This window comes from Jaculus jaculus, chromosome 14, assembly GCF_020740685.1.
Source record: "Jaculus jaculus isolate mJacJac1 chromosome 14, mJacJac1.mat.Y.cur, whole genome shotgun sequence".
Taxonomy (NCBI): Eukaryota; Metazoa; Chordata; class Mammalia; order Rodentia; family Dipodidae; genus Jaculus; species Jaculus jaculus.
The window spans coordinates 81888446-81911499 of record NC_059115.1 but is presented as its reverse complement, the minus strand read 5'-3'; the positions used below and the strand labels follow the sequence as shown (position 1 = coordinate 81911499).

Below are 23054 nucleotides of genomic sequence, written 5' to 3'. Positions count from 1 at the left end.
TGTTCTGTCAGTGGTACTTGGATCATTAATAATCATATGGAAAATCAAATTATATTTCTAACTTTACACTATCTGCAAAACTAAGTTCAAGTGAATTAACTTGAAAAGCAATACTTAGCTTTTACTGGAACACATACAAATTAATGAAATACCTAGAAGCATTTAATATTAAAAGTATCCTTTATATAAATTTTATCAATAAAGCATTTGAATCAAACACGAATTGTGTAGGTATAACAAATTAGTACATATAAAATTAACAGCATGAAATAATGCAATATATTGTAAGGTATTAAAGCAGATCACATTCTAGATAGTATTTATATCTAAAAGTGCAAGATCAATGTGATTGATGATGGCCATGTGCAGGCTACAGCTTTTTTAAATAAAATGAGCTAGAGAGATGGCTTAGTGGTTAAGGTGCTTGCCTATGAAGCCTAAGGACCCAGGTTTGACTCTCCAGAACCCATGTAAGCCAGACACACCAAGTGATGCATGTACACAAGGTGGTGCATGCATCTGGAGTTTGATTAAAATGGCTAGAGGCCTTAGCGTGTCAATTTTCTTATAAAAAAATGTGTGAAAATAATATGTAACAAATTGTTAGTATCAGGTAAATTATCAATCCACAAGGAAATGATCAAATATATTATAGCATTTAGAATTTCATTTCTCTGTAGCACTGCATAGAATTCCATTGTGCCACATTTTTATTATCCATTCATCTATTTTAGCTTGTAGTCTCAGTGTGTATACACAGGATGGCGGATGTGGGCAAAGCCTATAGGGATGGAATTGTGGCGAGAGGAGACTGGAAGGCACAGAAGGGGCAGGTTCTGGGGTGGGGTGGGTTTGGTGGAGGTTGGGATAGGAGGCAGGGTGGGAAGAATCAAAAACAAACTTGTTTAAAAATGCTAGAATGAGTAATACCTAAATCTTTTTATGCCAACTAAAATTTTAATTTAAGAAATTGTGCCAATTTACATTCTATAAAATATTTTCCAACCAATGAAAAGAATGAGTTGTACACAGGTCACTATATGGAGAGATTTTCAAGAATTGTTACTTAGTGAGGAAAACATGATGTAGAAAATTAGATGTAAAGTCGCCTCATTTTTTATAGTACACTGAAAAATATAATTGTAAGTATATAATTATGCTCATGTCTGATGAGATGAACAGCAAAACGTATGGAAAGATACATCTAGGCTCTTAGAGTAGCGATAGCCATGGTAGTAAGGCGAGAAGGAAAGAAGAGAAGGAAGGAATGTGGAGTCAAGAAAAATAGAGATTGCAGGCTAGGGCTATAGCTCAGGGAGAGAGCACTTGTCTAGTATTCGTGAGGATCTGGATTCAGTCTCCAGTACCATTAAAATAGAAGAAAATGAATATGAAGAAAAAAATGGGAACTGAAAATACTCATGCATGATAGGATTTATGCAGACTTTTGTTTGCATTTTCCAAGCATATATAGTCCTTTGATTTAAAGAGTGAGGGCTGACTTGAAGGGAGTTTATCATATTTGACTGGATATCGTGGGAAACTAGATTTAGCAAAAGACCAGTGAGGCAAAGGTTCCCCTCAAAGAATGAAGTACGCAGTGTTTTATTCTGTTGCTGGAATTTCTAAACAGTACTGTAATCCAATTAAATACTCTTCAGTTTTTCTCCCTTAATATTTATAATTCAGTTGACTCTAATTGCAATGTGATCTTCTTTTTGATAATCACATTATACAAGATGATATGAAAATGCCAGTAGGTAGAAGTGAAATACTACTTTTATAATATGGTATTGTATGAAATGAGAGCTTTTTTCCTCAGAGGAATTTAGTTGTTTTTTTCCTCTTGCTTTGTTTTTAACATGAGGAACACAAAAGAGTATATTTTTGTTGTTCAGTACTGAGGCCTTAATGCAGATAGTTCAAAATACATAGGTAATTCTTTGAAATTTTCATGTTCTCTTTTCAGTATGCGGGATGACAGAATTCGAGTGGAAAGGATGGATAACATGTACTTTGAATATAGCCATGCTTTCCAGGTGGTTACAGACTTTTATGCCAAAGATGTAGCTGACATCAAAGGTAAGCCTTTTATGGAAGAGATGTAATGAAGGCATGAGTATGGGCTTCAGCCTCGTGACCAGTGGGCAGTGCCAGTAAAGAAGTGGCGCAGCAAAGGCAGAACGCCGCGTGCTTGGGCTCGTGTGGAGCCTCACTGCTGGGCGGGGCCTGGTGCTGCGGGCCGGTTACCCCACACTCAGAAGGCTGAGTTGGGAGGAGCCTGGGTTCTAGGCCCCCTCAGACAAGCGGGCCAGACTGTATCTTAGCAGATGAGCACAGAACAACAGCATCAAAACCAGCACCAATGGCGAGACGCCACTGAAATGTCTTCCTCTTTATTTGTAACTATTTGGCCACCTGCTGGTTTAGATTTGTTGATTTGTATGAAAAGAGTCACTGACCATGTTTTCTTTTTCCTCATTTTTAGTAATAGCCCATTGGTATCTTACAGCTTTATATAAAGTTTGATAAGTGTTGGTTTAGAAGGTTGGTTGCCAGAATTAAAATACCAGAACATTGAGGACAGGACCTAAATATGTTAGGTAACCATTATTTGTTTACTGCACATTTTCTCATTGTTTTATATGTACCCTTTGTGTGTACCTGTCTAGCTTCTGATAGCTTTAATTTCATGAACAGGAAGATGAATAGACACAAACTTGTTGTAGCCTAATCCTCATGAGGCCCATAGGCAGGAAGCTTGTCCTTGCTATGTAACTGCAAAGCTTTCATAGTCATCTTTAGCCACTAGACTCCACTTCAGCCTCAGTGTCTTTTTATCATATCCTTTCATCTAGGCACCAGTGTCTGGTTACCATATCCTCTTTAATCTCATGGTGTTTTGTCCAAATTTAGCCAAATGTCTGAGACTGTATCCCATTTATGATACAAGTATGAAATAGCATCAAGGCGTCATATTAGACACAACTAAACACAAGTCATCATCCCAAGACACCATACATTACTGTGGGCCTCAGATTAGAAAACAGCCTGTCTGAGGGCTGTGTGTCCTTTTGGCCTGAGCTGTGATCACATCGGCCTTGTAGCAGTCCATAGCACCACAGAGCTTCCACTCTCTTTTCCCCAGGGGCAGCTTATTCACGAGAGGGAAGAAGACTCGTGGCACAAATGAGTTGCTCTAGCTTAGAACTTCCATGTCCTTTAGGAATCTTTTATGAGAATCTCTGCAAAGCAGCCGCGAGATTCTAAGTGTCCATGTACTCAGGGAGGACGGCCGGCACCCGCCCCAGCTGTAGCTCGTTGGTGCCACAGGGTTTCCACCATGGGCCTGCTCCCTCATAACATGGGCCTGCTCCCTCATAACATGGCCCTGCTCCCTCATAACATAGGCCTGCTCCCTCATAACATGGGCCTGCTCCCTCATAACATGGGCCTGCTCCCTCATAACATGGGCCTGCTCCCTCATAACATGGCCCTGCTCCCTCATAACATGGGCCTGCTCCCTCATAACATGGCCCTGCTCCCTCATAACATGGGCCTGCTCCCTCATAACATGGGCCTGCTCCCTCATAACATGGGCCTGCTCCCTCATAACATAGGCCTGCTCCCTCATAACATGGGCCTGCTCCCTCATAACATAGGGCCTGCTCCCTCATAACATGGGCCTGTTCCCTCATAACATGGCCCTGCTCCCACATAACATGGGCCTGCTCCCTCATAACATGGGCCTGCTCCCTCATAACATGGGCCTGCTCCCTCATAACATGGCCCTGCTCCCTCATAACATAGGCCCTGCTCCCTCATAACATGGGCCTGCTCCCTCATAACATGGCCCTGCTCCCTCATAACATAGGCCCTGCTCCCTCATAACATAGGCCCTGCTCCCTCATAACATAGGCCCTGCTCCCTCATAACATAGGCCCTGCTCCCTCATAACATAGGCCCTGCTCCCTCATAACATGGGCCTGCTCCCTCATAACATGGGCCTGCTCCCTCATAACATAGGCCCTGCTCCCTCATAACATAGGCCCTGCTCCCTCATAACATAGGCCCTGCTCCCTCATAACATAGGGCCTGCTCCATCATAACATGGGCCTGTTCCCTCATAACATGGCCCTGCTCCCTCATAACATGGCCCTGCTCCCTCATAACATAGGCCCTGCTCCCTCATAACATAGGGCCTGCTCCCTCATAACATGGGCCTGTTCCCTCATAACATGGCCCTGCTCCCTCATAACATGGGCCTGCTCCCTCATAACATGGACCTGCTCCCTCATAACATGGCCCTGCTCCCTCATAACATGGGCCTGCTCCCTCATAACATGGACCTGCTCCCTCATAACATGGGCCTGCTCCCTCATAACATGGCCCTGCTCCCTCATAACATGGGCCTGCTCCCTCATAACATGGCCCTGCTCCCTCATAACATGGGCCTGCTCCCTCATAACATGGGCCTGCTCCCTCATAACATGGGCCTGCTCCCTCATAACATGGGCCTGCTCCCTCATAACATGGGCCTGCTCCCTCATAACATAGGCCTGCTCCCTCATAACATAGGCCTGCTCCCTCATAACATAGGCCTGCTCCCTCATAACATGGCCCTGCTCCCTCATAACATAGGCCTGCTCCCTCATAACATGGCCCTGCTCCCTCATAACATGGGCCTGCTCCCTCATAACATAGGCCTGCTCCCTCATAACATAGGCCCTGCTCCCTCATAACATAGGCCCTGCTCCCTCATAACATGGCCCTGCTCCCTCATAACATAGGCCTGCTCCCTCATAACATGGCCCTGCTCCCTCATAACATAGGCCCTGCTCCCTCATAACATGGGCCCTGCTCCCTCATAACATGGCCCTGCTCCCTCATAACATGGCCCTGCTCCCTCATAACATAGGCCTGCTCCCTCATAACATAGGCCCTGTTCCCTCATAACATGGCCCTCCTCCCTCATAACATAGGCCTGCTCCCTTATAACATAGGCCCTGCTCCCTCATAACATGGCCCTGCTCCCTCATAACATGGCCCTGCTCCCTCATAACATAGGCCTGCTCCCTCATAACATAGGCCTGCTCCCTTATAACATAGGCCCTGCTCCCTCATAACATGGGCCTGCTCCCTCATAACATGGGCCCTGCTCCCTCATAACATGGGCCTGCTCCCTCATAACATAGGACCTGCTCCCTCATAACATGGCCCTGCTCCCTCATAACATGGGCCTGCTCCCTCATAACATAGGCCTGCTCCCTCATAACATAGGGCCTGCTCCCTCATAACATGGGCCTGCTCCCTCATAACATAGGGCCTGCTCCCTCATAACATGGGCCTGCTCCCTCATAACATGGGCCTGCTCCCTCATAACATAGGCCTGCTCCCTCATAACATAGGGCCTGCTCCCTCATAACATGGGCCTGCTCCCTCATAACATGGGCCTGCTCCCTCATAACATAGGGCCTGCTCCCTCATAACATAGGCACTGCTCCCTCATAACATGGGCCTGCTCCCTCATAACATAGGGCCTGCTCCCTCATAACATAGGCACTGCTCCCTCATAACATGGGCCTGCTCCCTCATAACATGGGCCTGCTCCCTCATAACATGGGCCCTGCTCCCTCATAACATAGGCACTGCTCCCTCATAACATGGGCCTGCTCCCTTATAACATAGGGCCTGCTCCCTCATAACATGGGCCTGCTCCCTCATAACATGGGCCTGCTCCCTCATAACATAGGGCCTGCTCCCTCATAACATGGGCCTGCTCCCTCATAACATAGGGCCTGCTCCCTCATAACATGGGCCCTGCTCCCTCATAACATGGGCCTGCTCCCTCATAACATGGGCCTGCTCCCTCATAACATGGGCCTGCTCCCTCATAACATAGGCCTGCTCCCTCATAACATGGGCCTGCTCCCTCATAACATGGGCCCTGCTCCCTCATAACATGGGCCTGCTCCCTCATAACATGGGCCTGCTCCCTCATAACATAGGCCATGCCGGCACTGCAGGTTCGCAGGGCAGATTTCCAGGTGAATAAAAGCCTGTAAAGTTACAATAAGTTCATTTTAACTAAAAAGGAGTTTTATCTCTAAAGTTTGTCTTCAATAATAGTATAATGCTGACTTGTATATATCTGTTCTCAGACTCTCAGAGTTTCTCTAGTATCATCAACTCAAAGAAGCCTGTGGTCTGCTCCTTGGCTGCCATCATAAGATACCTCAAAGAATTTAACCTGGAGAAGATGCTGTCTAAACCCGAGTAAGTGTTGACTCAAAAGATGTAAAGAAAAAGAAAGGGCTGGAGATAGGCTTAGTGGCTAAGGCTCTGCCTGTGAAGCCTAAAGGCTCATGTCAATTCTCCAGGTCCCATGTAAGCCAGAGATGCACAGTGATGCAAGTGTGCAATGTTGCACTTGTACACAGGGTCACATGCATCTGGAGTTTGATTACAGTGGCGGGGCCCCTGGCGTGCCAATTCTCCCTCCCTCCCTCCCTCCCTCCCTCTCTCTCTCTCTCTCTCTATTCCTTTCTCTCTCTCATTTACATAAAAAAGGCCAGTTTGTTGGGCTTGCCTCAAAAAATAAATAAATAAATAAAAGGGCCTGGAGAGTTATAGTCAAAACATTTTATATGTCAAGTTTGATAGGTATTATACTCAGAAGTTTACCTGTTAATGCTAGAATACCCAGCAGGGTACAATACTGTTGCTAAGAGAATAATAAAAATTTTTGATTAATAATAGTAAAAATTATTCATTACTTTAAAATGCTAGAATTCTATCAAATTGTATTCATGATAGCAATTTGACATATTGTTAATTACAGAACTGTATTTAGTAAAATTACCTTTTATATTCTTGGTTTCAGTTCTCATTTCATAGGTTATAACATTGTAGATAAAGGGCAGTTATTAATATAGATGGATTTTTCACAAGAGTAATGGATACTGTCGATTTTGGAAGTGTCAACACTGATATTGTTGAGTAGCCAGTGAAATAAGGAAAGCAATGGGATAATTTTCTTTCTATATCCTACCTGCACCAGCTTTTCTTTGGTCCTATGCACACACCCTCTGTCTCAGTGATCTGGATAAGTAAGCTCCTTCCTGTTCTGCAGGGTAGCTGGACAGATACAAGCTGGCTCTGCCAGTAAGATTTAGAATCTGAAATGAGTAACAGAAGAACCGGTACTGGTTTGAGTCGAGGCTGCTAGAGGGAGGGGAAGGAGGGAAGGCTTGGTGGGCATCTTACTGTAATGTCTTTGATGCCATTTATTCTCTGTGTGGTGTTCACTAGAACAGACTCTTTCTTCTCTGGAAGCAGTTTTGTCTCATTTAGATGCTTCCTAAATGCCTACCATCAGGAAAGTGGATTCATTGTGGCATGTCTCTGCAATGCAGTATAATAGAGCAATGAAAATGAGTGAACTGCATACTCAACATGAAAATTTTTATGAACAGTATATTGAACCAAAAACTGAGTTGGTAAAGGCACAGCACATACATTTGGAACAGAGCACACCTATTTAGGGAAATAAAAAGACATGCATGGTAGTGATAAGTTCAGAAGAGTGGTTTCTTTCAATAGAGAACGAATGGAAACAATAAAGCTTGCTGAGTAATATCATAGTGGAGTTCTAACTGATTGATTTTTAAATTAGAATAATTAAGATGTTAATTTACACATGCATATTAGCTACATGTATAGTAGTTACATTTGTCACTGTGACAAGATACTGTGAAGAACAACTTAAGTGAGGAACACTTTAGTTTGATTCATGGTTTCTGATGTGTTAGCCCATCCTGGTTGTCAGGACATGGTGGAACACAGCAGTTTATATCATGGAGGCCAAGAAGCAGAGAAAGGAGATATGGAAAGGGGCCCCGAGTAAGATAGTGCCTCCAAAGAATCCCCAGTGACCTACTTTCTCCAAATAGACGGCACCTTCTTCCTGTAACCACCTGCCAGTGATAGCGTCATGTCACGACCACATAAAAGCATTAGTCCATTCGTTAGTTCAGAGCTCTCATGATCTAGCAGCTTTTGGAAATGCCATCATCCACGCTACAGGGGTGCGGCCTTTCACAGTCTCCTAAGCATTTCTCAGTCTAATTATGTTGACAGGTGAGATTCACAGTTACCCGTGTGTTTTAGTGTAGCTGAAGTGTTTATTTGTTTACAAAATAGAAGCTTAGCATGAGATTTGACTTTAAGCTACAAAGATAGGCTTATTTGAAGAGCTCCATCTGTATGGATGGTTATGTTGGAGTGTGCATGATTATGCTGGACTCAGAGAAAGTGTGACTGCCTCCTGCCATTTGATTTGTTCATAGCAACGAGTCACTAAATTAAGCAAACAGGCATTAACGTTTGAATAAGAGCACTAACTTTTTTTTAAAAAAATAAAAGATAATAGGCCTGAAAGGTTATGTCTTCATATTTAGTCAGCAATTGGGAATATTACTAAGCAATAAAATTAAATGTCTTTTTGTAGTAGTTTTAAATTTGGCTTTAAATTACTTAAGGGTGGATCTTTTGATGGGATTGAGGGAGGTTGAGGTTTTTCTGTGTATACTTGGTTGGGGTGGTGTGAAGTTTTTCTGTGTATATTGAATGGTGATGTGGGATTACCAGGAAGCAGGTTCTGCTAGTGACGTATATGCATTTAATCTTCCATCCTCTGTACAGTTCCTCAGAGCTGACGATGAAAACATTTAGAGCTCCACATGACACAGTGTTACTTTGTGTATGTCCTCAGCAACTTGTAGCAGACAATAAAGACAGAATTAATGAGAAAAGGAAGAAATTTCCTCATCTTCAAAGTAGACCTAATTGGAAATTTCCAAAACATCATTTAAAGCAACCCTAATGTATAAAGATGGTGATCAAAGTGATACTATTTTAGAAATGTGAGTGAGGATGCTTTATGGTTAGCACGTAATTTCACTCAGCAGGTAATACCAAAGGAGTAATTCTATACTTCTTACACTTTGGAAAAAGGAGGTGGGATTACCTTGGATAAATACAAGTCTTTTCCATGTGTATAAATTTTGGCTGCATTGTTTCATAATTATATTGTAAGCTGCTGAACTTTTGAACTTTTACTTCAAGAGCAGTTTTTGGAAGAAAAAATAAACTTGAGGTGTTTTGTTTAGCAAATGCTGTCATAGAAATAACTAGAAGTATCATAAAGATCTTGATATGTATTAATTTAAAGTTTTTGTGTCTTTGCAATAGGATTGTAGGTGGTTCAGAAAATACATCATTTGCTGAATTGCTCTTAAGCCTAGGTAAAACAGGGTTTTGTTAAATAAGGAAAATTTTGAGGATACAGACTTGTTTGGAGAAGTGAAATAGGTATGTTCCATAGCAAAGCAGTGTAGCTACTTTTTTACTAGTGAAGATAGATTCACTGTATGCTATTGTAATGGCACTAATTACTACAGGCCATGGATGCCCATGAACATCCTAAAATCACAGATACCCCAATGCAGAAAGCAATCATTTTGCTCTGGTATCAATATTCCAAAACCAGATACCTCACAGGAAAGTACAACCATTTTTTAAATTAATTTAGACAAAAATTTTCATCAAAGCCCAGCCAAATGTAACACAGTAATATAGAAAGAGAATTGTGCCCATAACTATGAGATTACTCAAGAAACATAGGTTTGAATTTAGAACAGTTAATATAATACACTTTGCCAATGTAATAAAAGATTTAAAAATTACATAATCATGTCAATAGACATGAGATGCTTTTGGTACAATGAAATGCAAAACCCCTCAACGATTAAAAAACTGAAAAGGAATGTCCGTAACCTGAAAAAAGTCATCTGTGAAAATGTCATTGCTGGGGCTGAGGAGATGGCTGTGTGGGTAGGAGTGCATGCTGTGCAAATAAGAAGACTGACTTTGATCCCCCAACATCCATGCTTTGTAGCCTAGTCCTAAGTGGGACTCACTGGGGTTTACTGGTCAGCCAGGTTTGCTGAGAAACAGCCAGTTCCAAGGTCAGTGAGAGACTGTCCCAAGGAAGTAAGTTCGAGGAGTGGTAAAGGAGGGCACATTATGCCCTTTCCTGGCCTTTATGTGCGTATGCACAGGGGCTGTCCTTGGCACGCGCACACGCACACGTTGCACCGTATGTATAACACGCACACCAAAGAAAGTACAAGGAAATCTTACTGGTAATATCTTAGTTATTGGTGAAGGTCTGAGTGTTTTCCTGCTAAGATTAAGAATGTGATCATGACAAAGATGTCTTCTCTTACCACATCTATTAGGTTGTACTGGCTTTCTTAAATAAGAAAGGCACCAAATTATTAATTATAGCTAATATATAAGTTCACAAAATTGTAGGATGTGAAATAAATACAAAAACAACTGTTCTTATATATACTGATAATGAAAAATCTGAAACTGAATATGAAAGTAATTCCATTAGAAAGTGTAGCTGTTACCTTCTTGTTCCTGGGATCAGACACCCAACCAGAAGCAGCACAGGGAAGGAGGGGATATATCGAGGCTTACAGTCTCAAGGCTCCTGGCAGAGAAATCATGACAGTGGCTGGCCATCACATCTTGTCATATCAGCTGGGAGGTAGCAGCAAGTGTAAGCTAGTTAGTGAACACCCAGTAGAGTTGGATTAATAAACTTCAAGGTCCACCCACAGTAACACACCTCCTCCAGCAAGGCTCCACCTCCCCCAAATTCCACCAGCTGAGGATTGAGTGTGAGCATTAATCACAAACACAGTGTCTAAAAGAATAAAAAAATGAACTTAACACAAGGCCTTCAAAGCCAATATTCTGGAAACTAATCATCAATGAAAGAAATTGAAGAAGATTTAAATAAATAGGCATCCCAGGATCATGGGTAAAAAGACATAATATTGTTAAAGTATGTTCCCTAAATTGATCTATAAGTTCACTACAGTCCTTATCAACACTCCGACTCTTAGGTAGCTTCTCTATAGATATAGACAAACAAATCAAAAATAAGAAAATTCCAGGTATTTTTAAAAAGTGCATAAGATAGAGTACTCACATTCCTACTCCAAAGCTTGCTGCAAAGCAGCTAACCAAGAGAGGAGGTTACTGTTGTGAAGACTAATAGGTGATCAGTGGTGTGTAGTTGTGAGTCTAGAAGTATGTCTGGAAATTTGTGAGTATTCAATGGGGAAAGGGTCGGGTTTCTTTTTTTTTTTTCTTTTTCTCCCCTCCAACAAGTGGTGCCAGGACAGCTAGGTACCCATGCAAATGCTTGCAGTTACACTCTGTGGTCGTGTGAACAGATGGCCCCCAATACATTCAGTGTTTTATTAGTTTGTAGTTTGCATCTGCAGCCACCTGGCTAGAGGTGGTGTCACTGGACAGATCTTAAGGTGTGGTGGTGGATTTGAGATTTCAGTCTAAAGATATGCACTGTGTCTAGCTGGAGTTCCTGAAGTGTGCTGTGCTGTATGGCTTTTGGCTTTTGGCTTGTGCTTCTCTCTCTGTGTTTGGTCCTGTGAAAGTGGGCCAACTTCCTCTGCCATTATGGAACTTCTGCTAGATCTGTAAACTTCAATAAGTCCCTTCCTCCATAACTGTGCCTGGTCTGGAAGTTCATCTCAGTGAACCGGAAGCTGTCTGCCACCCACTCTTAACCTGGTGTAATTTGTCAGTGACTCAGAGTGGACCAGAGATACCTTATAAAATATAGGTATAAATCCTTACTGTTGTGGACTGGTCCATGATTTCTCCTCTGAGGTATTGTAAGCACATATGATAAGAGGAAAGAATAGTATTGAGCATCATCAAAAGTAAAGTTTTGATATCTGTCTTGCACATTCATGTGTATGTAATGTGTGTGGTGTATGCATGTGAGTTTATAGATATGTACACCCCATCTGCACATGTGTGAAGGCATCCAGAGAAGGTCAGGTGCCCTTCCCTATGTCTCATCCATGTGTTTCCTTGAGATAGTTTTTCATTGAACTTGGAGCTACTGTTTTCAGTTGGATTGGCTGACCAGTCAGCCCCAGTCTCCAGTCTCTGCTCTCCGCAGGACTGGGTAACAGGCATGTTTGGCCACACTCAGCTGTTTGCAAGGACGCTGGTGTCTTTGCATATCAAGTGCTCTTACCTGCTGAGTCATCTCCTCAGCTCAGAACTTTTGTTCTTCAAAGAACATCACCATGAAAGTGAAAGAAAACTCACTGAATAGCAGGAAAACAAGGCAAGCCATGTGTCCAGAAGACTTATGTGTAAAGAACTCAAAACAGTAGTAAAAATCAGAAGACAACTCAATTAAAAACTGGAAAAAAGGGGACAAAGATCTTGGTAGGCATTTCCGTGTGTGTGAATGTGTGTGTTTGTGTGTGTGTGTGTGTGTGTGTGTGTGAGAGAGAGAGAGAGAGAGAGAGAGAGAGAGGGCAAGATCACACACACTCACATATATATGTAAAGATTCTCAACACCATTAGCCTTTGCATATATTGCAACCAGCTCCCCAGTGAGATAGCGTTTCATACCTTTCAGGGTGGAAATGGAAAACAAGAAAAGACAAGCATTGTTGAGAATGTGCATAAATGAGAATCCTCATGAATTGCTAGTGGGGATGTAAGATGGTACGGCTACTTGAGAAAATGGGTGTTAGTACTCCCCTGCTACAGTCCAGCCACTGTACTTCAGACAAAACAAAAAAAAAAGAGTGGTCTCAGCAACATCAGTCAGAAGAGTCAATAAGTAGAAACAGGGCTGGAGAGATGGCTTAGTGGTTAAGGCATTTTCCCGTGAAGCCTAAGGACCCAGGGTCAGTTCCCCTGAACTCACATAAGCCAGATGCACAAGGTGGCGTACACATCTGGAGTTTGCAGTGGCTGAAGGCCTGGCACACCTATTCATTCTCTCTGTCTCTCTCTCAAATAAGTAAATAAGGAAAACATTATTTTTAAAAACATAGAAGCGGGCTATGGATATGACGCAGTGGTAGAATGTTTAGCACGCACATTGGAGACCTGAGGTTCAATCTCCGGCACCAGTGCACAAGCGTGCTCTCTCTCACACCTGATGACTAGATACAAAGTAGGATATTCCCAAGCATAAAAATTATATACTGAAACATTCTACAAAATGGGTGAACCTTTAAAGTGTGGTAAATGAAAAAAGTCACAAAAGGCCATGTTTTATGATTTGATTTGTTTAAAGTTTATAGAGTGGGAATCTTTAGAGACACAAAATAAATTGTTGGCTGCTAAGGCTGTTGTAGCGATTACTAACTAATACAAAGTTTCGTCACGGTTGATGAAGATGTGTGGAATTGCTTAGTAGTGATGTTTACATGAGTTTAGTATGCTAAAATCCATTGAGTTGCATATTCCTGTTGGATGAATTATATAGAAAGTGAATATATCTTTAATTTTAAATGTCACTGCCAAGGTTGGGCCGTACTAGTATATATCTGTTTTCATCCCACCCCAGAGCAATCTCATCCTGAAGCTTCTAGGCAGCACTTCCTGTATTTAGAAGTATTCCCACTCTGATTCCAAACCCTGTGTGAACTCCGATTGCTCACTCTTGCTTTTTGTGGTTTGTTCTTTGAGCTATTGGGGATCCCTCCACACATTTGAAGGTCAGTATTGGCTGAAATCTTGAGGGATTGAAGCAGATCTCTGGAATTCTCTGAACCACTCTTTCATCTGACATTTTTGTTCCGTGCATCCTAGTTTCCTTGGCTCACCAGCAAGACATTCTTAGTGTTTGCCTAGTTTATTTTACTTTTCTCTTGAAAGCTACTCTTCTCCAAAATAATGTCGTGTATTTTAGGCTTTCATTCTCCATAGATTGTGTCTAGTGTTCCAGCTGCATATAGTAGAAGGCCTTTCTCATGCAGTTGATGCTTTGTGAATGAAAGCTGGAGTCAGGTGCCATGCTTGAATACTGTGCTTAAACAGCAGAAGAGAGAAATGTGCTCTAAGTAGCTTTTAAGGAAATTTAGTCTTCACTTAAAACTTAGTAATTGAAAAGAAATAAATTCAAGTCCCAAGCAAAATTATATGAAAAAAGAATCAGAATGGGAGGGGACATCAGTATGATCAAAATACCTAATGTACCTGTATGACATTGTCCAAGAACGAGCAAAGAGCAAGGTATAATATCATTACAGATAGTAAATGCCTGCCAGAAAGACTTGCTACAGATGACAGGCAAAAAAATAGCCTAGTGGTGTAAAATGAGCCAAGCAACTAGGAAAATGAGGTGATCAGATTTAAGAAAGAAGAATTGAAGAAAAAGATCAACTTGGGGGCAGTAAGTAAACTGGAAAAGCACCGTTGTGCATCAATACAGTACCCATGATTTCAGACAAGCGGAAACAAAACAGGAATACATGAACAAACTCACACAGCTGGACCATAGTCATCCTTAGAAAGGGCCGGTTGTGATCTTGGATCTTGACTGGATTCAGGACCTGAGATTTGGGTCGGTTTCTGCTATTCCCTGATGAGAATGTCTCACTATGCCAAAACTGCGTGTGCAAAGTATGACTTAGGGTGGGCCCTGCTTTCTTCATGGAGTTGAGGTTCTCATGTGTGGTAGGGCAAGGGTGGCTGCAGCTACTACTTACTGTACTCACAAGCCCAGGTGCTGAGTCTCCCAGTGTTTCCCTTGGGACAGCCTCTTACCCATGTTGTTGTACTTCTTGTTGGGGACAACAGCACCTCTGAAGGGGGCTGCGGCGTGCTCTCACCTGCCTGGGAACTTTGCTGCCTCCTGAACGTTCCCCCCCCCCCCCCCCCGTCCCAGTTGTTTCTGTTCTTTCTATGTGGTCATGGCTGATACGGAGCTGTAGGCTCAGTTCTGTGTCTCCCAGCAAATCTTTCTATGTGGTCATGGCTGATACGGAGCTGTAGGCTCAGTTCGGGGTCTCCCAGCAAATCTTTCTGTGTGGTCGTGGATGATACGGAGCTGTAGGCTCAGTTCTGTGTCTCCCAGCAAATCTTTTTATGTGGTCATGGCTGATACGGAGCTGTAGGCTCAGTTCTGTGTCTCCCAGCAAATCTTTTTATGTGGTCGTGGCTGATGATACAGAGCTGTAGGTTCAGTTCTGTGTCTCCCCAGCAAATCTTTCTATGTGGTCATGGCTGATACGGAGCTGTAGGCTCAGTTCTGTGTCTCCCAGCAAATTTTTGACACTGGCAGTGGTCATCAGGCTAGATGTGCACCTACATTTCCTCCTCTGTTAGGTTAATGACAGCATTGACTAATGCAGAGTTAGTCAATTGCTTAATTGCAAATCAATTAGAAGTGAAAGTACAATAAAGTGGAAGCTTTATAATACAACTTATAACTTATAAGTTAATTGCCACAAATAGATAAGTGAATTTATAAGCTCAGGAAAGCATATAGAGAATTACTTTCTTCTATAGATTTCATGTGTGGCATAGTAGAGCATTTTAGTCTTCATTTCCATTGTAAAATAATATTTAAATAGACTTGTCATAGTTGATGAAAATCTTTCAAGTAAGATCTGTACCCTTATGTTATTTATTTATTTGACAGAGAAAAAAGAGGGGGGAGAGAGAGAGGAAGGAGGGGGGGGGGAGAGAATGGGCACACCAGAGCCTCCAGCCACCGCAAATGAACTACAGATGTGTGTGCCCCCTTGTGCATCTGGCTAACGTGGGTTCTGGGGAATCAAAGCAGGGTCCTTTGGCTTTGCAGGCAAACGTCTTAACAGCTAAGCCATCCCTCCAGTCCCCCTTACTTATTTTCCAGAAGGTATGGTAGGGGCGTGAGAGGTTTTAAATCTCTCTGAAAAGTTTTTGGTAAGGTTATTCCTTCCCCCCCCCCCACTTATAAAACTCGAGGAAGAAAACAGTCCCTTATATTTTTTGCTGTCTGAAATATTAATGAAAAAATTTCCCATGTTACTTATTTCTGTCGAGATTTGCACAGCATGCATTCTGGACAGACATTGTTTATGAGGTTCATTTCAAAGCACATAAAATTTGGCATCTTCCACAAGTATAAATAATTCAGAATTGCTTCAATATTTTGGACCAGTGATCTTACACTATTTGCTCTTGAATACCCTAGGATGCTGGCAGAAAGAATTGTTAGTTCAAAATGTATAGAATTCCTCGTGGAAATAGGCAGTGGCAAAAGAAAATTTGTGTTTGTAAGGAAGGGTCCAAGTCCAACCTGGGGATTTCCAGTAGTTTTGCTAGGTATAATATATAGGAAATTTCCCAAGCATAGTTCATCGTTAGTGTAGCTTGATAATCACTGCTCTGCAGGAATTAGTGTAGTATTAGTGTAGATCACTCAGTGGTTGATATCTTATTAAAGTCAGTGCATATGCCAGTGTAATGAAACTCCTTCCTACTGCATGTAATTCGAAATTCAGATTTTTTCCTCAGGACAAAACAATGATAATAAAAGCCCCGTGACTGATTAGCCAAACAAAACCCATACACACAGTACAGTAATACTTCTCTGTGAAGATCTGCAGTTGTAAGCTACCCTAAGCCAATATGATCGTTCATTGACTGGTTTCTTTATGAATATCGTAGGTATTGGAAGCCTTCACCCTCCAAGCCACCTTCCTGATCCCCTGTAGTAAAGGTAGTTTGTTGGTCCAAACCAAAGTCTGCCCTATATGTAGATACGTTTTGGCAAGCAGGCAGAGATGTATATTACACCTTACTGTAGTCCACAAAATTCCAGTTCTTTGCCCTTTTGGTTTTCTGATAGCACCTTGCTTAAACAGTTCCTTTGAGGTGTATGTGACAGTATGGCATGGTAGAAAACTATCCCTCACCATTCCTCAGGCTTGGGGTTTACAAGATTGTCATACTGTGTTCACGTGAGGCTGTGGAAACTGCAGGGTATTCTCAGTCATTTGTGGGTCTTCGTTTACTGCTTTCTCACCAGTGCAGAATGGCACCTTTGGTGCTGAGGGACAGATACAGGCAGGTCTCTGGGACTCAGGGTGTGGCTTCGTCCCTAGTCTTCTCATACTAACTGCCTAAGACCCAGTGTGAAAGGTGGGGCCCTTATGAGGTGCTTTGGCCATTTAGTTTCCTTATAAAAGAGGTGTGTGACACATCCAAGGCACCCTCTGTGGGGAACATGGCTTCACCAACTCCAGATTTGGTAATTTCTTGATCTGGGACTTCCAGCCTTCAGAACTCGAAGCAAGAAAGTTCCGTTGTTTATAGACTGTCCTGCCTAAGGTATTTTATTCTAGTAGTCTGGAGTAACTACGAAGGCAACTAACCTGTTGGTTAATCACTGCTAGGACACAGTTCAGCCTAGTTATCAGGAACAGGGCACACAAAGTCTTCGTATCTAAACGTGTAAGCATAGTAAGATTCCACCTCACAGCTCAACCCTTCCTATTTTGATCTTTGACCATTAATTTGTGTGAACATCTATCAGCTATAATATCCAGTTACTGCCAAACTGTTTCTTCCTGTAAACAATCCCTTTCACTTTGTAACTGGGCCTGGATTTTTCAGAAGTATTTCTAGGGCTTTATGACTCAAAGGAACATTATAGGAAGGTAATGTGCGTTCACACATATCCTTGTTCTGTTTGGCCTGGCAGGTGCTAGAAAACGAATGAGATTTAAATAGATAACCCTGGCCTTAAAGCAGTCTAGATCTATTAAGGAAGGTAGAAACACAATAAGAATTGTGGTAACTCAAGAAAATTAGCTGCTAACAAGATAGAAGTAAAGGGCCACATATATTTGCTGTCAGTCAATTTTAGAATTGTTTTCCTTGTTGCCCTCTGATAGGCATCAGTGGTTCACCATCCTTTGGAAAGCAGACCTAACTTGTCACAGGTAATGATATCACCAGGGCACCGTGGTCAGTTACTAGGCAACATTCCTACTATGTGGCAAGCTATTTCTCTTTTCCAGACCTCTGAGCCTCAGCTGGGGGTGTCTTCTAGAAGTAAAGGAGTCTGTCGATCAGCATTGCTACTTGGGCTCTGATTTTAGGGTCTCTAGATTCCTGTTTCTGTAAATACCTTGGGAAATTAGATTTTTACTTAAATTTCAGCCTTGAGCAGAGCTATTTGGTTTAATAGCACAAAAACTAGTGCTTTATTTCTACATGGTTTAATAATCTTCCATTACTTTTCCTTAGAGCATAATCTGTCAAGAGCTGGGTACAGTGGCACACATCTGTAGTCACAGCACTCGGGAGGCAGAAGCAGGAGGAGCAGGATTGTGAGTCCACCCTGGGCTACATAGTGAGGACGTGTGCACAAAGGAGTAATGAGCCAGTCGGCCATTCTGCTAAGTGCCATTGGCAGAAATAGCACTGGAGAGGTTGAGTTGTTACATAAGCAATCACTGGTTAACACTTAATAATACATGTCAGTTTGACATGCATTGAATTTTCTAAGTAGCCACAGGAACATAAAGGAGCAGGTGAATTCTTTTAACTGAGCTTAAGGAATTAGCTTCTGAAACTCACCAAACAGTGGCCATTTGAATGTTTGCTAATTATAGAGTAAATAGCATTTGTTGCCCAGATCAGAATGTTAAGTTGAAGCTTTTGAAGTGTTTATCAAGATGAGCTCATTCTAGAGAATGAGGTCAGCATTAGTTGTTTTTACATATTTTTGTGGCTAATGGCATAGATTTTCTTGAAGATACCAGCTCATGCTCTGCTAGTCAGAAAGTCTGTGTTTGTGTTGTTCCTGGAAATAAAAGCAAAACATTGCCATTGTTGCTTCCCTTCTGTCTCTGGTGTCTGAGCGGTGACCCTTCTGTGCCAGCCTGTTTGGCATCAGTGGACGGCAGTAGCTCCATGACTTCTGTCTTGTTCTTCTGGTTTGCTTTCCTATCAGATTGCTAAGTTTTATCATAGCATTAATAGATTATTTTCTAGTCCTTTTTAAATTTATGTGCTTATATATTGGCTCATTATGTTTCATTCTTTTGTAGGAATTTTAAACAGCTGTCAAATGAAATGGAATTTATGACAATTAATGGAACAACATTAAGGAATCTGGAAATCCTACAGAATCAGGTCAGGCCAACTCTAAAGTTAGTTGATTCAAAATAGTTAAAAAAAAAATGGACCAAGGCAGTAGGTGCGGGAGCGCCAGTGGGAACACGCCAGGCCTGCCCTCGCTGCTGCTCTGTCAGCCACGTGCTGCCTGCCAGCTGTGCCACGCATGCTCTGGAAAATCAAATGCATGGCATGGTACTTTGAGGGCTTTTGGGGGAGGGGAAACTATAGGGCTGTTTCTTTAAGGAATTGAAGTGCATACCATCAATTATATATCAGCTATTTTATTGGAAGGTGTTGTCTTTGATAATTAATATGAAGTAGATTGTTGTTTGGTTGGGTGTTTATTCTGTGTACCTTTCATTTTTTTTTAAACTTTTATTTATTTATTTGAGAGTGGTAGAGAGAGAAACAGGCATATATACAGAGAGAGAGAATGGGTGCGCCAGGCCCTCCAGTCATTGCAAACGAACTCCAGACGCGTGCGCCCCCTTGTGCACCTGGCTTACGTGGGTCCTGGAGAATTGAGCCTTGAACCAGGGTCCTTAGGCTTCACAGGCAAATGCTTAACTGCTAAGCCATCTCTCCAGCCCCTACCTTTCATTTTTTGTTGAAGTGTTTACACTCTTCATTATTTAACACATAAAATATCTTACTGTGATACTCAGTTTGACTTAAGATGCTTATGTCATCTTATTTCACAAACTTTCATAATTATTTATTTGTCCTTTATCAAAAAATTAGGAAGGTAATTAAGATTATTGCTTTCATTTTTAAATTATCACTAGGAAAATCAAGGCATAATTATAAAATTAATGTAATAACAAAGTCATAAAGAAATGAGCCGTAATTCTAGATATAATACAACACCAGTTCCAAATCATGTGATTTAAGTCACAGGGAATCTGAGCCATCTGGTTGAAATGATCCAAAGCTCTTCAGGCATGTTTATTATTGCAAATACTGAGCTTATTCTCTGGATTCTTGACACTCATTTTTACCCAGTTTGTTCCTCTTCCTGACCCATTCTAGTATACTGTAGCCATCTTTGTTCAGTGACATTTTTCTCTGGCTTTTCCACTGTCCAGAGACTGTGAGTCTTTCTCACAGATCCCTCTCAGCAGCTCTCACACTTGTCCAGAACAAGAAAGCAGAGCAGGAATGAAAGCACATTCCTTGGGTGGAGACGAGCTCCCAGGCAGAGGGTGTAGACAAGCTCCCAGGCAGAGGGTGTAGACACAGCCCTGGCTCCTTTATCTGTTCTTGGTCCTGCCACATCTGCTAAGTCATCTCTACTGGAGTCAGTTCTAAAATCCAATTTCTAAGACAAGAGTTACCTATCATCAAAGTGGGCTTTGTTGTCCTTTCTACAGTCAAAATGTGGACCCTTGTAGAGGATTAATAGCCTTTGTTATCTTTGCAGCTTAACTGTTACTTCCATTCCCATGGAGTTTCCAAATTTTTTCACAGCTAACCAAAAACTATACCAACTAATTCTTTTTCTGTGTGCAAATATCAATACTTTCTCTTGTGTAAATGTGTGTGTATTCCTTCATCATACATGAAAGGAATGTATCACATGAGCCACACATTATACTAGGCATGCATAATGTTTCAAATTAGGAAGCCTGGGAATGTAGCTCACTGGTAGAGGACTTGCCTAGCATATAAAAGGCCCTAGGTTTGATCACTAGCTAAAAAAAAAAAAAAATTGAGTAAGTGGAATACCCAGGGTTCATGAACATCTAAACATAAATATATAATAATAGTCCTGTTAATAAAACTTGTTTTGTGGTCTTTTTTGCAGACTGATATGAAAACCAGAGGAAGTTTATTTTGGGTTTTAGACCACACTAAAACTTCATTTGGGAGACGGAAGTTGAAGAAGTGGGTTACACAGCCACTGCTTAAATTAAGGTAAAAGGAGTTCTTTTTTGTTGTGTTTAGTCTGTTATTATAAAATTGTGAAATTGAAGATGTCATTCTCTTTAAAATAAGGTTACTGTGGCTTGTAAGACAACAGTTTTAAATTGTGTAGAAAATTTTATTTTGTAACTGGAAGTAGACTATCTAATAGACAACTTCTTATTGCTGGGACAAAATAAGCAACAGTAGTTAGTTTAAGGGATGAACGGTTTAGATCAGCTGGTGGTCCCCGGTTCCACCCGCTGCGGCAGGCAAGGCGCAGGAGCGTGCACAGCGAGTGCACGGCGGGGAAGCGGAGCAGGGAGATGCGTGCCCACGCGCAGCCAGCTCTTTCCCTTTCCCTTTCCTTGGTTTAAGACCCCACCCACAGTTAAGGTGGGTCTTCCCACCTCAGTTAGCATAATTACGGTAGTCCCTCAGGATTCTAGGTCCTATCAAGTTGATAGTCAATGTAAACTATCACAAATGTGTATACAGTTCCCACCCCTTTTCCAGGAGCAAGCCTTCTTGCCTGTTGGAAGCAGTCAGTGTTTTCCGGGATAAGAGGTTACCCAGTTCCTTAGGTCAGCAGTAGTGCAAGGGTGGAGGAAGAGAAAGGGAAGACTGGTGTCTTCTGTGGAAGTTCCATGGAGAACATTCAAGATGGGGCCTAGGAACTCATAGCTGGCTGCAGTTAGTGCAGTAACTCTGAGCGTGGAGGGGCTGTGACCAGAGCTGGCCCTGAAGAAGAGGATGGTGTCATGTGGCAATGATGGTGAAGTTAGCATGTTCATGGAGAAATGTTGAGGACTTGAGGTAAAGGAATGACCGTTTTTCTACTGAAATCTGAAAGGAGTGAAGCATTTCTGAAAGGAGGGTTGATACTCAAGTTCCTACTTCTGAAAGATGCATGAGTCTTGTGCCTTCTTTAATGGTCTCTAAGGCTGTCTTCACATGAGAACATTCTGGGAATTTGGGTGCTTGTCACCAGCCTGAAAACTTTACATGATTGCATTGGTCAGTGTTGTGTCTGGAGTGGTAGAATTCTTGTAAGTTCTCCAGATGACTGATATGCAGATAACTATGGAAACTGTGACTTAGAACAGTGCCTAGCCCTTGATAGGCATCTAGTCAATGTTTGCTTAGTGATGCTTTGATTTGTTAGCTCTTACCATGTCTTAGCATTTCATACTCAAAGTCCTTCTCTTTGATTTCTCAAGATGATAAAACAGGCCCTGAATGCTTTAAAACTTTGCATTGTATCTCCCAGCTAACAGAGCTAACGCCTAGCTCTCAGCCAGCAGTGATTCTGGCAGCATCAGCTCTTGTCCTGATGCTCTTGCTGCTCGGTGTGGCTGGTCGGAGGGTAGCTGCCGCTAGGTTGAGTGCTGCTGAGTGTCAGCTTTGCCCACTCCGTGTCCCAGTGCCCTGAAGCCTCAGGTTTCTCCCCCTGAAATGATAACACCCCCCTCACAGGGTTTCTGTAAGGACAAAACCAAAACCACAGTACTAGCTACCATTTGTGAGCTCTTCATTGCATATGAGGCGGTTGGCCATATGATGATGGGCTTGATGTGCATTGCTATTGTCTCTTGTGAGACTCCAACAGCCTCACTAAGTAGACACTGCTATTAGCTCCATTTTTCTTAGGGATTAGTTAATACTAACTATCTTCAGTAATATTTATAATAAACTCTAAAACTCAGTTGACGATGCTTACAAATTCAGTTGAGTAGTAAGCCATTCTGGTGTCCTTTCTTAACCATGCTCACCCTAAGACATGGGGAATTTGCAAGGTAAAGTAGAAATCCTGAAAATGGAAGTATCTCCTTTAGTTTACTATGAAATGAGACCAGAAGACCTTTTGAAGGCAGACAAGTTATTTCTGCATTCACTCCATGAATAAGAGTGTGGGGCTGGAGCCTTTTGGCTCAAGGAAACAAATCTACCATGCCACAGCTCTCACCGTGGTACTCGCTTATTTGAAGTATTCAGCAGAAATAGACCCACTAGCTGGCTTTTTCATGTGAATTAAACAGTTGTATTTCTAATTCAGTTGTGTGTGTGTGTGTGTGTGTGTGTGCGCGCGCGCACATGTGTATGTCCAGAATTAATTGG

The 23054-nt window shown here is 42.1% G+C and overlaps 1 protein-coding gene across 1 annotated transcript in view; it reads left to right on the top strand.

Moving 5' to 3' along the window:
• Positions 1–23054, top strand: part of Msh3 (mutS homolog 3) — a 184198-nt gene that overhangs the window by 63181 nt on the left and 97963 nt on the right. Inside the window, exons 9-12 of the mRNA XM_045134112.1 lie at positions 1970–2082; positions 6162–6276; positions 18965–19049; positions 20839–20948. Coding sequence (XP_044990047.1) covers positions 1970–2082; positions 6162–6276; positions 18965–19049; positions 20839–20948 — 423 coding nt within the window. The remainder of the gene's footprint in view (positions 1–1969; positions 2083–6161; positions 6277–18964; positions 19050–20838; positions 20949–23054) is intronic.